The sequence below is a fragment of the Prosopis cineraria genome, unplaced genomic scaffold (assembly GCF_029017545.1).
Source record: "Prosopis cineraria cultivar Desert tree isolate PC_DT_omini unplaced genomic scaffold, ASM2901754v1 PC9, whole genome shotgun sequence".
Taxonomy (NCBI): Eukaryota; Viridiplantae; Streptophyta; class Magnoliopsida; order Fabales; family Fabaceae; genus Prosopis; species Prosopis cineraria.
The window spans coordinates 22,057,335-22,071,634 of record NW_026555340.1 but is presented as its reverse complement, the minus strand read 5'-3'; the positions used below and the strand labels follow the sequence as shown (position 1 = coordinate 22,071,634).

The window sequence follows — 14,300 nt, the reverse complement described above, 5'->3', positions numbered from 1 at the left end:
AAATGGAAGAGGTCAAGTTCAATTGTTTCATGTTGGAAGTTGAAATCATTTAATCTATATTGGGGAAAGTTACTATTCAATCATTTGAATTATTATCGAGTAAGAATGAATACAGTTTCAACCTATGGAAGAGGCAATCTTGAATGGCATGTGAGGATAGGAGGTGACTTTACAATGGTTGCATCAGAGACTAAAATTTCATATCCTTTTAATGATGAAAACCATTATTCAACATTGATAGAACTAACAGGATTTCGATATTTACATTAACTTCATATTAATAAATGTGTTGAGAATGATTACATAAATTCTATTATGATCAAATATTTAATATCTTTTTTTTTTGAAAAAATACAATATCTTATTCATTTGGGAGAGAAGCACATGAGAAATGCATCTTCTAAAATTTTTTGAATTGACAGAAATGATTTAAGATGTAGACTCATGAGAATCATTCGACATCATTGAAAAGGAAGATAATTTTAATCCAATTATCCAAGAAATGATATATATACAACTTCCTCTTGCTTGAAACGATAATATAATCCTATAAAAGTTTGCCAAATTTAAAAATGATGAAGTTGTTGATCATTTTTGAAGAACTTGCAATGGCCTACAATATTAAGGTTCATTTGTGAAAATGATGTTGAACTCCCTTTTCATTATCAGGTAGATGGTTGATTAATAAGGATGCTATTGACTATTTTAGGCATTATATGAATCTGCTTCGTGGAAACTGTTAACATTAGTCATCAACTTGGTAAATAAAACTTAACATTCTGAAAGCGGAGGGAAACCACAATACAAAGAGGTTCTAAAAAAGCCATATGAGATCTAAGCATGACAGACATGGCAACTAATCCTCGCTGATCTTCTTCAGCAAGAGATGCCCCATCATTGATTCGTTTCTTGCCCTTAATTTCTTGCAGGTTGGGGAATTCACAAGTTGCAAGCTCAATATCATCATCAATTCTTGAATATTGAAGAAATTTCTTTGATCTAGTAGACTTAGAAGGCGTGGACATCATTCCTTCAGAGAATGTATTAGTTGAAGGAATTTTCTGAAAGAATTCAAAGAAGGAAAATTGTTAATATTATTATAAAAGAAGCTCAAGTCCCAAAAATAATATGAATTTATAATTTTAATAACCTGGTTGACAACTTCCTCAGGTGTGGAATTAGGCTTCATGACAGATGACAATGATACAAAGTAGTAGAGAAGTTAGATTATGTGTCTTATTTATACACATTCTTTGAATTATTTTTTCATGTGCAAATGTATAAAATTTACCTGAATTTTCTGAATAGGTGAAACGTTTGCAGATGTCAGGATCCTCGGAGTGGTGAGAGACACAAATGCCTACTGTACGGTTTCGAATATTGAAAGAGTTAATTTTAAGCATTAAAACCATTTCCCTCCCAACCATTTTGCTGAAGCCCTTACGAAAGAATTAGGCCTATTTTGGAATTTTTAGGTAAGAGGAAGAAATTATATCAGATAAAAGACTCCAGAACAAACCTTGGAATTGTTTACCTTATTGAAACAACACATTTCACTTATTCTTGACTATAGAATAATTTCACCAAACCTTATTCATGCTAGCAAGCAGATTGGTACAAGAAGTCTCAAAGAGCTCAACAGCAGAACGATTGAAGAAGACTATAGTATAGAGCAATGACCAGAGCTATCAAAAACAGTGTAGTGAACCTTAAATCTGAATACACATAAGCCATTTTGGTGAAAGAATTGAGTTAGAGGAAGAACCGAAGAAGAACACTATTATTGGAACCAATGAATTAAGAAAGTATTAGAAGATAGAATTACTTTGGTTCTAGAATAGGAATGGTTTATTTACAATTCTTGCAATACCATTCACCTTGTTCTTTTTTTTTTTTTTTTTTGGTTTGCTCTTACACGGGCCGCATCCATCATAGTTCCAAGTATATCTCTACCTTTAGAATAGTACATCTAATAACAACCTCACATTCCTATTTTAAAAAAATCACAACAAAAGAGTGTAACAGTTTAATGGAAACTATAACATTATGAAAGCAGAAGGAAATCGCAATACAAAAAAGGCTCAAAAAAGCCATATGAAGTCCAAGCATGACAGACTAATAAAACCAAAAGGAAATAGCAGACAAAAGTTTATATATAATTAGATCACTTTAACAGCTAGTGCTTATTAAAGTGAAGAAGCCGCGGCTGAGGTGAGATAATAAGGACTGGAGAGAGGAATCTGCCCCCAGCCCCACCAACGTCCATATCATGCATCAAAAAGCTCCCTCGTCTGGCTTCGTTAGAAACGCTCGTTCTGCAATAAACGCTCGTCCGAAATTTTTTTTATCCAAACATGCTCTGATGAGCTTTTTTTATCTCAACTGAGGTTGGAGCCTCTCAAACCTCAGTTAGAAAGTAATCCAAACACGCTCGAATATGGCAAACTGCAGACCAAGTGCGCTTCCAATGGAGCAGCATTGTAAGTTACATAATGATGAAAGTGAAACCAAGGTTGATGCTTCACGATACAGAAGGTTGGTAGGGAAACTCCAATACCTCACGGTAACATGCCCAGACATCGTCTATGCGGTAAATATCCTAAACCAGTTCACATCAGAACCCAAACACTCCCACGTGGTGGCTGTTGAAAGAGTGTTACGATACCTAAAGTGCACTCCAGGTCAAGGCATTTTGCTCAGATCAGAAGGAAATCTGGAACTTGAGGCATATTGCGACGCGGACTGGGGAGGCTGCCCTCTAACCCGACGATCAAGTAGTGGATATTTCATATCACTTGGAGGCTCACCTATGCCGTGGAGGACCAAAAAGCAGAACGTTGTGGCCAAATCATCAGCTGAGCCAGAGTATAGGGCGATGGCTTGCACAGTTAGTGAAGTTTTGTGGCTTCGTTGGTTGCTCAAAGAACTGCAGGAGCAGCAGAGCAAAGCGACGTCCCTCTATTGTGATAACCAGGCAGCGATTCACATAGCCACGAATCCGGTCTTCCACGAGCGAACCAAGCACGCAGAGATGGACTGCTATTTTGTGAGAGAAAGATATCAGTCGGGAGAGATAATGCCACGCAACGTCTGGACAAGAGACCAACTGGCATATATGCTGACGAAGGCGTTGGGGAAAGAGAGACTCAAAGCACTCATGGGCAAACTGGGCATTGCGAATCTCCATGCACCACTTTGAGGGGGAGTACTGCAGAACGTCAAAGATACGTTGCGATAATGGAAAATATCATTTATTGCATGTAATATATTATATGATACTGTTAGTTATGTAGTAAATATCATATAAGGGCATATTGTGGAAAGATAGTCAGTGGAGATAGCAAGAGAAGAGGGATATGATTATATTCAAGAGGAAACTGTCATGTACATGTATGTATTGCAACATGCAGAATAATATACTGCTTCTGAATTTATTATCTTCGCGTCGCCCAAATCCGTGCCCATCCTCGTGTCGCCCAGACCTGTGATCACGTTTGCTGTCGCCCCATTCCGCATCGTTCCAAGGTAATATTGGGTGCCCTATGTTGCCTTTCATGCTCCTTATGATTCATCCTAGGTTTGCCCCCTTCATCTTTGGTTGCTTCTTATCACAATTCCTTCAGCTTGTCCTTTGATTTGGCCCGATATTCATTTGATTTTTTTTTTATTTAGGTTGGTATGTTGTTTCTCTGTTTTCTATGCATGTTTATTGATTAAAAATCATGAGCTATTTCAAGTTTTTTGAATTGCTTTTCGAGAAATTTTCTGGCCGTTTCTTCTTACATCAGAAAGACTCATGATACATCTAAAACCCCAACACTTGTTTGGTTTGTGTTGTATTTATTTAGTTCTTTGCATGAATTGCTCATCTCAGTATTTGCTGTAAGCTTTGCACATGTTAGCTTATTGACCAGTAAATTTGCTTCTTAAAAGTTATAATCTGATGCATTTTATCTGATGTTTCTTTGATTCAAGTATTATCCATGATATTTATCCAATATCAGTTCTCAGCTGCTTTCTCTTATTCTTTAAATGAGATTTGACTAATTTAATTTGTATTTTAACGCTTTCCTTTCAGTTATGTTTTTACTAGTCTATAAAACTGATACAATCTATGTTTCTATCTCAGAATTGGTTTTCTCCCCCATTTTGATTTTTACTTATCTTGCATTTGCATATGTATCCCGACTCTTTTTTTTCTGAGATTATATATATGTTTGGTTTTATGACTTTATCATGTTCTTTTGCCTTTAAAAATTTGACTTGCAAATTTTGATTTTGATTATTTTAATTTCTTGTTGGAAAAAAATGGCACAGTGCCAGTATCAGTGTCTGCTTCTGATGCATTATTTATTATTTCATAATATTAGTAATTAATTGGCCTATCATGATTGACTTTTGTGACTTTAGTGGTTTTGTTGGCTTGAGTTCTAATTCACAAAAGAAAGACAATGGCGGAGGAGGATCCCGCACCCCTTCTTTACATGGATATCTGTAAATGGAGGCTCTATAAAAGGATGGTTTTTAAAGTACCCTTTTGTTTTCAATACTATTGAATTTTGCAACTTTGACCGTGAATGTAGAAGTGCAACCTAATGAATTCTTTCGTACTTCCAGCTATTCCATGACAAAGCCCCCTACACCGTGTCAAATTTCCATGCGCTATGTACAAGTAATTATTTGATCTCATTTCTTTTATATAGAACCCTCCTGTACTGGAATTGCAGTTTCACTAGTTGAACAAGGCCCTAGATATGCTAATTTAAGTTAGAATTTATGGTTTATGCATGATATGGCTTCCCCGTTTCCTATTTAGACTTCTCTTTTGTTCAGGTGAAACGGGAGTAAGTCTCAAAACCGGGAAGCTTTTGTCTTACCTGTAGTGTTACCTTTACAAGGTTAATAGCCTATCCCATGTGAAGGTATGTGCTGATATAGTTTTAGGCTTTTACTTACTCAGTTGTCCATCTTACAATACTAAATAGGCTTTTTATGTACAAATCCGTTTTCTATGCAATGTGGCATCAAGACTAGGGACTGATAGCCACTTTTCCTTTGCAGGGAGGTGCTTTGTCTCAAATTGGTAAGATGTCTATCCATGCATTGACCTTAGGATGACACACTTGACTACTTCTTGAAGTTTATTATTTGATACAATACGTTTAGTCAATTTCAATCGATTCAGTTATTATTGTTTTTTCTAATTATTACTAATTACTAAGTAAATGAAAGTAGATTCATTTTTTGGTGCATAGCACGGTATTCATAGAGTGAGCCGTGATGTTCGCTGCCTGTGAATGATGCGTCTTGTTATCTATATTTTATATTAGATATTGATGTATTGCTTTCAAGTAAATTTTGTATTTCCTGTCTTCAAATTATTGGGGTTCCCATACAGTAGGAATTAATTAAGACTAGCACTTGAGGATTTTAATTGGATCTTTTTTCCCCAATTAAAAATGTTGTCACCTAAGATGTATTTCTAAACCAGTGGATAAATAGTGTACTTGTTTGGAAATCATAAGTTTAACTAGTCTCTACACTGTACGTATGATTCTTCAATTCATGTAAAATACTGTTTTACTTAATATGAATTATTATTTGCATGATCCTCTCAACATTTTATCATGTTGATCGAGTACCGTTAGGTTCTTAATACTTGCATTGTTAACTACAATTGTAAGTTTCATCTGGTCTGATGTCTAGTTTGCTATAATTTTCCGAACGTACCAGTCATTTCTTCTCCTTCATATAATTAATGTCTACTCTTACATCTTTACATCTCATTTTTTATAGTCTTGCAGGGAAAGGCGGAAATAGCATATATGGCCCATATTTCCTAGGTGAGAATGCTGGATCATACTTTTGAAGAGGTATCAAAATGTCTGTCTATGTATTTTGATGAACAAGGTTTCTACATTGTTGTAATATATTTCAGTTGAGGAAAATGAGTGTAAGCATGATAGGGAAGGGTTACTATCAATGGATAGAAGAGACTGTAATGATCGTGGGTCTCATTTTGTGATAACATTGGGAGCTAATCGCAGCCTTGATAGGTTCTTTTATATTGTTAACTCTTGTTTTGCTTTTTTTTCCACTTGACCAGCTAGGGTGTCATTATAAAATGCTCGGCCTTCAAACATTGCATTTGTAAAAGTACATAATATGCTAATCCTATTATTTAGAATCGTTTGGCAGCTCTTGCGTCATTTTTGGCGAGGTTGTGGATGGGCTTGATGCGCTATAGGATGTTTTGGATTATGGACTCCCGTAACATCAGTTCAAATCACCAGTTGTGGTGTATTTGACCGTAGTTCATTTTGATTCTTAATTTTATTAAGAATGACAATTTTCTTTAAGCTCATAGAAAACATTTTTTGCAGCTAGTCATAGGCCTTGGTATTTGGATGGTGTGGCGTCAGGTCCTCTCTATGTGATGGTGGCTCTCTACCCTAAATCATTCAGGTACTCACAAGGTTCTTCAAGGAAATCTCAAGGGCCAAGTGGATCATGCCCATCCTTCGATCCATCTTCTGCAGGGAAACGTCGAAAGGCAAGGAATTTGGGTTTAAATTTTCTAATAAAAGTCAGTCATATATTTTCTAATAAAAAATTTGATGAAGGTTATGCATTGTTCAAAATCTAAATATACTGATATGAATAGGAGAATGAGACGTATACGTGTCCAGTTGGTGACTCAGCTGCTAACTTGGACTCCACGAAGGCTCTGGAGGTTCAAGTGGGAAAGCCAGCTGGCGTTGAGGGACAGAACGCGCAGGAGTTCTCGCACTAGAAGGTTCACGTGAAAGTTACGAGAGGCTCACCGCAGATAGAGGAGAGTTATAAAAGCTACACGCCAGGAGTGGGTGGTTATGGAAAATGTGGATTGCCTTGTGTTATTTCTCTCTTTCTCTGTAACTTTCTCTCTCTCAGTTGTTTTCTCGACACTGTCTGAACTTGTCCCTTGAATAGTTGGTCCCCTGAATAATACGGGAGTTTTATCTCCAACTTGTGTGTTATTCTACTTGCTTTGCATTTTAGATTGTGACAGATAACATGCAGGATTTATTTTTATATTAATCTATCTTATGCCTTGATGGTGATTGGATGACATTGGAAAAGTAAGGAGGCGGGGTAGAACTTGTCAGAAAGTAAATGATATACTTTTTTAATCGTATCTCACCGTCTATTTTTAAATTAAATATATTTTTTATATTTATCTTTATTAAACACCCTACAAATAAATATAAAATCATTATCAATAAGAACACTTTAAAAAAAATAATAATTATATCTTAAAAGATTAAAAATATCTCACTTTTTTAACATCTAAATTTTTTAAAAATATTTTATATTTTCAAACGGAAGAATTATTTATATTATAAAAATAATTTAAGAATTAAGTAAAATAATCAATAAACATTAACCATAAAAATGCATTCTATTGCATGCAAATTAGTATTACTGTTCCTGTACCTAAGTCCCACATCGAACAACCAAAGAAGAGAGGAGCACTTTCAATATAAGAGAGTCTTGGCTCCTGCCGTGCGGCAGGTGAGCTGAGGAGTCGTTTGACAAAAATTACTGCTCTGGGCTCATTTGTGTAATAAACAAAAACTTATGTCGTAAGCAAGAATTTTGTATTTAAAACCGGGGTCGTGACTCGTAACAGAAAGAGAATGGAACAGAAGAAGAATCCCTTCGTTTTTATGGAAGTTTGTGTAGATCTTTTTTACCTGTAGGAAAGATGGTTTTTGAGGTATACCCTTTTTGTAATACTTTTAATTTTAAATAACAATGACTGTTGTGATACATGATCAAGTTTTTATTTTTGTGGATTTTGCAACTTCGATTTCGAGGAGAATTGGAATGCAACTTAATGAGTTCTTTTGTCCTCCCAGCTATTCAAAGATGATGCCCCTGCCTCCGTAGAAAATTTCTGTGCACTATGCACTGGTAATAATTTAATGGCTTTTTCCTCCTAGTTAAACCCTATTGTGTTACGATTACTATCTGATTGATTGAACAATCCCTTTGACATGTTAATTTATTTAGATTTTATAGCTTATGCTATAGGTTTCCCATTTCTCATTTAGTTTTCCTCTTTGTTCAGGAGAAAAGGGAACTCGGGAGCAAGGTTGTATTCGTTTTCCCCTACACTACAAGGATTCTACCTCTTATCACTTTGGGAAAGGCGGCTCCTATGTGAAGGTGGTGTGTTCTTTTTTTTTTTTTTTTTTTTAACTCTTGTTACATCTAAGGTCATTCTTCTGTATTGTAGATCTATCCATCCTGTTGTGGTTGAAGATGAACGTGGCTCAGTTGTGGTCCCTTCTTTTAGTCAATTATGCTTGTTTATGTTGTAGGATGCACCGTTGAATGTTGATGGTCATGAGTGCTTTTCTTGTGATGTAGTTTTAAGCTTGTACTTACTGAGTTGTCCATCTTATAATGCTAACAAGTTTCATAGTGTCTAAACCTATTTTTGTATGCATTGTGGTACCTTAACTGTGTATTGATAGCTAGTTTTCATCTTGCAGGGGGTGATTTCTGCCATTCATACGGTATGTTTTATATTGCTGCATTGGAATTAGGATGACACACTTCTCTAGTTTTCAATGTTTGTAATTTGATACAATACATATGGCCGCATTCATGTTTTTGAAGTTGTCCATCTCATGTTTTTGGTCATATCATCTTGAGTCATCACATGAAGCAGTTACTGTAACTTACAAGCAATTACTATTACTAATTAAATAAAAACAGATTCGTTTGTTTTATTTTGCGTTGCATGGAAATGGAAGAATGAGTTATAATGTTTATTGGTTGTAAATAATGAATCTTATTATATAATTTATCTTTGACATTGTTTCCTCTTATCCTTGAATTCAATTTGAGTCGCAGAATAGTAGGATTGGATTAAGACTAGCAATTGGGATTTTTAATAGGATCATTTTTTCCCAATTAAACACGTAAGATGTGGTATTTCTAAATGAGTGGTTACATAGTATATCTGTTTGAAATGTCCAAGCTTAACCAGTTTCTGCGGTTGATATTTATACGTGTGTGTGCCGGTGTATATGTAAATCTTCAACTGATATAAAAATATCATTTTACTTATTTAATAGGTCTGTTTTGTATTCAGTTTGTCTTTCTTATGTTCTTTCATTTTCTTCATTGTTTGAAAGTTTAATCCATTAGGCTCACACTTTGTGCATCATGTTTGGAAGTTGAATATCAATTCTGGAGTTAGTATTTAATCATTTTTGCATTGCATTCTGTCACAATGTTAATTTCAAGTATAAGTTTCATCTAGTCCAATGCTCAATTTTCTATAAATTTCATTTTCTTTTGCCCATTGATATAATGTTTAATCTTATGCCTCTGCATCTCTTGTTTTGAAATCTTCGCAGCCGTACATGGATAAAGTATTTATGGTGCAAATTCCCAAGTGAGAATGCCATTCATGCTTTTAAGTTCTCACCATGTAGAATGCAAAAATTCAAAATATTTTGTTGTCTTACCGACATAGCTCAAAATGTCTCTTTATTTTGATAATAGGGTATTTACAATGATGTGATTTATTTCAGATGAGAAATCTGCAGTTAAACTTTCTGGAGGAGGAATTCTGCACATTTTTGGAATCATTCCACACAATAGGACTAGTAAATTATAAACTTCTTCAACTGCAATGTTTGCACAAAACACCCTAGCCGCTCAAGAGAAGGAAAAAAGGCACAGAAACCTAGAAAACACCCTAGCAATCTTTTCCAATACTTCATGTCCACTATCAATCTTTTCCACTGGAATCTTTTCTAGGTTTCTCGTGGTTTTTGGAAAGCTTGATAGTGGACGTGAAGTATTGGAAAAGATTGCTGCTACTGCGGATCCTTATGCACTAACTGAAGTAACGAATTATGGTGAATGCAATGAATGTCAAAAAGACACATGAGGGTAGGCCTCATGTAGCATTTCTTTAGTTTTCAGAAAGTCGAGTACATACGTGGCTTTTAATAGAGCCATATAGGGGTCTTATTTTGGGCGACTTGCCTTGCTTAGAATATCTAAGCTGTTATGCTAAAAGAACAAGTTTGTCAAAATCACTAGTTGAATTATGGAGTTCATCAAGTTTGCATTTTTACATGCAGAAATCATGTTAACTCACAAACATGGTGGTATAGATACAGACTCCATACATCAAATTCGTCCATAACTCACTATCTTGGTCAACTTGCATTTCTTTCTCGACTTTGATCAAGTTGAGCGATTCTTTGCAGAACTTAGCAAAAGAAACTCTTAATCCAAAATGGTCTAATAAAATCCAAAGAACATAAAATATTATTGATTTTGTCCTTGAAGAACACTTCATATATGCCAACTTCTCTTATCAAAAGCTCCATTAAACACGTTTCTATAGTACGGAAAAAAGGCATTTCTTCTTTATCTATGCCTTTCTAATTCAAGACTACATGCTTTGTACAAGACTGAGTGCTTTATTTGGAGCTGCACTGGCTTTTAGACTGGTTTTGGTTAGAGTAGTTGATAGATCCTATATGACAAAGCCAATTTTCCTTACTTTTCAGCGTGTCAAACACTAAAAAGTAAGGAAAAACCAACAAGTAATACAAACACATCAAGTAATACTCTCCCTAATACTGCATTTAACAGATGAAGTAATTCAAACGAGTAAAATTAAGTAAATGTGGATAAGGGTTGAGGGTTTAGACCTTAATGTAAAAGAAAATCATATTGGAAAAGGAATCCCTTGTTAGGGCTAACAATAACAAGTTTTATTCAATTACAGGCTGTATAAATTATTCTAAGCCAAAATAAAGGAAAAGGCTAGAGTTAGGACCTTGATTGCTAATGTAAAATTTTGTTATTATTTTCTAACAAAGCTCAAATTTATCAATTAGTAATGGATATCAAATAATTTTTGTCCCAAAAAAAAGGAACAAAAAATGTTTATACAAGATTCATTACTTATTTTTCCATTTCTTACATAGTGGATATCAAGTAACAAGTTTGAAGTGATCAGATATCGACTGAGTAGGACATGGTTGGAAACTTGGTAATGTTTATGACTAAATGTTCAATTGATAGGTTGTAGAGGTGAAAATAGGCTTAATGACTTATCAAAAGTTTATAGCTTGGTCTACTTTCAGCCTAACCTAACCTATTTAATAAATAAGCCAACTAAGTTTAGGCTTTTTGAAAGGTTTATTTATAAAGTCTATTTAGATAAATAGATCAGGCCTATTTTCGTAAGACCTACCTGTTTAGGTAAATATATATAATACTTATGAAATACTCCTCTAGTTCTCTTTATAAGTTATTTTTATCAATCTTATCAATACTCAAAACAATTATGTCCTTATATAACAAATTTAAAAGATGTTTTATTACTTTTTTTCTCTCATAAAGGATAATTTTAAAAATACCTTATAAATATTATTTAAAGAGCCACGCCGTGACTTATAAATGAAATCAAATAGACTTTCTAAAATATGAATTATAAATGCAACCTGAGGATGTATATTATTATATAAACTGTAAATTATAAATCATATTAATATATAATATATGTAGGCATTGATAAGTCTAAAGCCTCATATGTAAGCCTATTTAAGAGGCCTGCTTTCTAAATAGACTTGTTGCTTTAACTAGGTTTGTGCGATTCAGCTGGAGATCAAGGATGACTCAAAATGATGCAAAAAAAACATAAATGGAATAAAAGTGCATAAAATTTCAATTACGTCCTTATATAACAAATTTAAAAAGAGATGTCATGTTACTTTTTTTCTCTCATAAAAGGTAATTTTAAAAATATCTTTTAAATATTACCTAAAGTGCCACATCGTGACTTATAAATAAAATTAAATAAATATTTTAGAATGTGAATTATAAATGCGACTTGAGGGTGTATATTATTACATAAACTATAAATTATAAATTATATTAATATATAAGATATGTAGGCTTTGATAAATGTAAAGACTCATATGTAAGCCTATTTAAGAGGCCTACTTTCTAAATAGACTTGTTGCTTCAACTGGGTCTGTGTGACCTAACTGGAGATCAAGGATGACTCAAAATGATGTGCTAAGTCATTAAAAAAAAAGGAAAAAGTGAGCAAATTGGTCTCTAAATTATAGATTTAGAAATATTTGAGATCCTAAACTCATCTTTTATACAATATTCTTGTTTAATTTTTGAAAATGGCATAATTTAACTTCTAACGTTAACAAAAGTTACCTTTGATTATTAGTAAAAAAGAACATCAAAAATTACAATAATGGTCCTAAAAATTATAGACAATGATCTGAAAATATACAAGAAAATTTTCTTGGTCTTTTCAGTTATTTTTTATGTCATTTTAAAGTCAACTAAAAGTTAAAGTTAACTTTTATTAATGATAAGAGTAAAATTGTACAGTTTTTAAAGGTTGAAGGGAAATATTGCATAAAAAATGAATTTAAAATCCTAAATATTTTTAGACCTATAATTTAAGAGAGAGTTTGTTCATTTACCTATCTTAATTTTTTTTATTCATATTCTCTCCATTTTTTATTTATTACGAGTCGTAACCTTTCTTTCCTTAGCCCCACAAAAAAAAAAACTTCCTTTCATGTTTTTTACGCCATCTCTCTTTTTAACTATTGTTTCTTTTAACTTGCTTGATATTTTGCGGATTCATGTAGTCGTATTTCATATTATTAAGACCTTACGTTTAGATTTCGGAAATCCACAAGGATTTGGATTCTCATGTGTGAATTATCTTTCCCCCTTTTGTTCTAGAAAGATTCTTTTTTGGGAAAATTTCACTAAGAACCCTTTGATCAAACATAATAAAAAAGAAAAACCCCTAGTTTTTGAAATCTTATTGCAAGTTTAGGGTATTGAATTGAAATTAAAGTCAGTGAGAAATGACAATATTGTCCTCTCTGCACTCTAAAGGACACTCTAAAATCAAACATATCGTCGGTAATCTTTAGCAGTCGAGGCTTCCAACATTTCTTGGCTAGTAGTAGGATTCAAGAGAAGGTGAAGACCAAAATTTAAGATGTATGGCAGGTAATTATGATCTAAAAGGATGTTTTTTGACTCAAGGTTACTATGGATCATCAACTTTTGAAGTCAGAGGACACACATTGTAAAGCTTCCTAAACTTCTCTTCAGGACTTGAACTAGGGTGTCTAAAGATTAGTGACACCTCTAAGTCTTGGAAGGAATTTGATTTAGTGATCAAACATGAAACCCTACTATTATGAGCATGTTTTATTGGTATAAAACTAACATTTAGAATTCTTTTAAATCAGTTTTGTGACAAACAAGTGCGACAGAAAAATTAACAGCTGTGAGTAGGGTAATAAACCACACACACTAAAGTGATGAACAAGTCATTCAAACATAAAATTCTATCGATATAAGCATGTTCTACCAATATAAAACCAACACCTAGAATTCTTTCAAGTCAGTGTTGTAATGAACAAGTATGGTAGGAAAAATAACAATTGTCGTAGGGTAATGAATCACACACACTAAAGTGATAAGCAAGTCATTCAAATATGAAATTATACTAGTACAAACATGTTTTACCGATATGAAACTAACGTTTGAAATTCTTTCAAGTCAATGTTATAACGAACAAGTGCGGTAGGGAAATTAACAACTATCATAAGGAAATGAACCACATACACTAGGGTGACAAACATGTTATTCAAACTTGAAATCCTACTAGTATGAAACTAACATTTGGAATTCTTTCAACTAAGTGTTATAATAAACAAGTGTGGTAAGGAAACTAACACATGTCTATAGGGTGATGAACCACACACACTAAGATGACAAACAAGTCATTCAAATATGAAACCCTATAGATATGGGCATGTTCTATCGATATGAAACCAACACTTGAAATTCTTTCAAGTTAATGTTCTAACGAAGAAGTGAGATAGAGAAATTAACAACAATCTATAAGGTAATGAACCACACACACTAAGGTGATAAACAAGTGATTTAAATAGATTTAGTAGGGAAAAAAAATAAAATTTAATCTATGGTCTAGTGAAATTTTACTTCATTTCTTCTTCCCTTGTTCTTTATCATGTTTCTTAGAATCTTCCATTACACACTAAAATAGAAGAGGAATGATGGGAAAAGCATAAAGATGAGGTGGTCGCTCTTGTTCTCTTGGATCTTGTTCTTGTCTAGGAGCTTCGTTGTCGGATTGGTGACTTGCACAGCTTGTTTGAAGCAACAAGGGTGTCGTCACTCAAATCGGTGACTCTTCAAAGCGA

General features: G+C 33.7%; 2 protein-coding genes across 3 annotated transcripts; both read left to right on the top strand.

Moving 5' to 3' along the window:
- The first annotated feature begins 2,437 nt into the window (after nt 1-2,437).
- LOC129319670 (secreted RxLR effector protein 161-like) lies at nt 2,438-3,199 on the top strand. The gene has a single exon (XM_054964757.1). It carries the CDS (start codon nt 2,438-2,440, stop codon nt 3,197-3,199), a length of 762 nt encoding a protein of 253 aa, XP_054820732.1.
- A 4,500-nt stretch (nt 3,200-7,699) lies between these two features.
- Nucleotides 7,700-9,481, top strand: LOC129319893 (peptidyl-prolyl cis-trans isomerase-like). 2 transcript variants are annotated; one of them, XM_054964990.1, is made up of 5 exons: nt 7,700-7,759; nt 7,902-7,956; nt 8,114-8,211; nt 8,541-8,564; nt 9,414-9,481. In XM_054964990.1, the coding sequence occupies exons 1-5, from the start codon at nt 7,748-7,750 to the stop codon at nt 9,453-9,455; spliced, it is 231 nt and encodes a 76-aa protein (XP_054820965.1). In that variant the 5' UTR covers nt 7,700-7,747; the 3' UTR covers nt 9,456-9,481. The 2 variants fall into 2 exon arrangements, with proteins under 2 accessions (XP_054820965.1, XP_054820964.1); XM_054964989.1 differs by having other exon boundaries at nt 8,114-8,214; nt 9,414-9,461.
- Nucleotides 9,482-14,300: the final 4,819 nt, after the last annotated feature.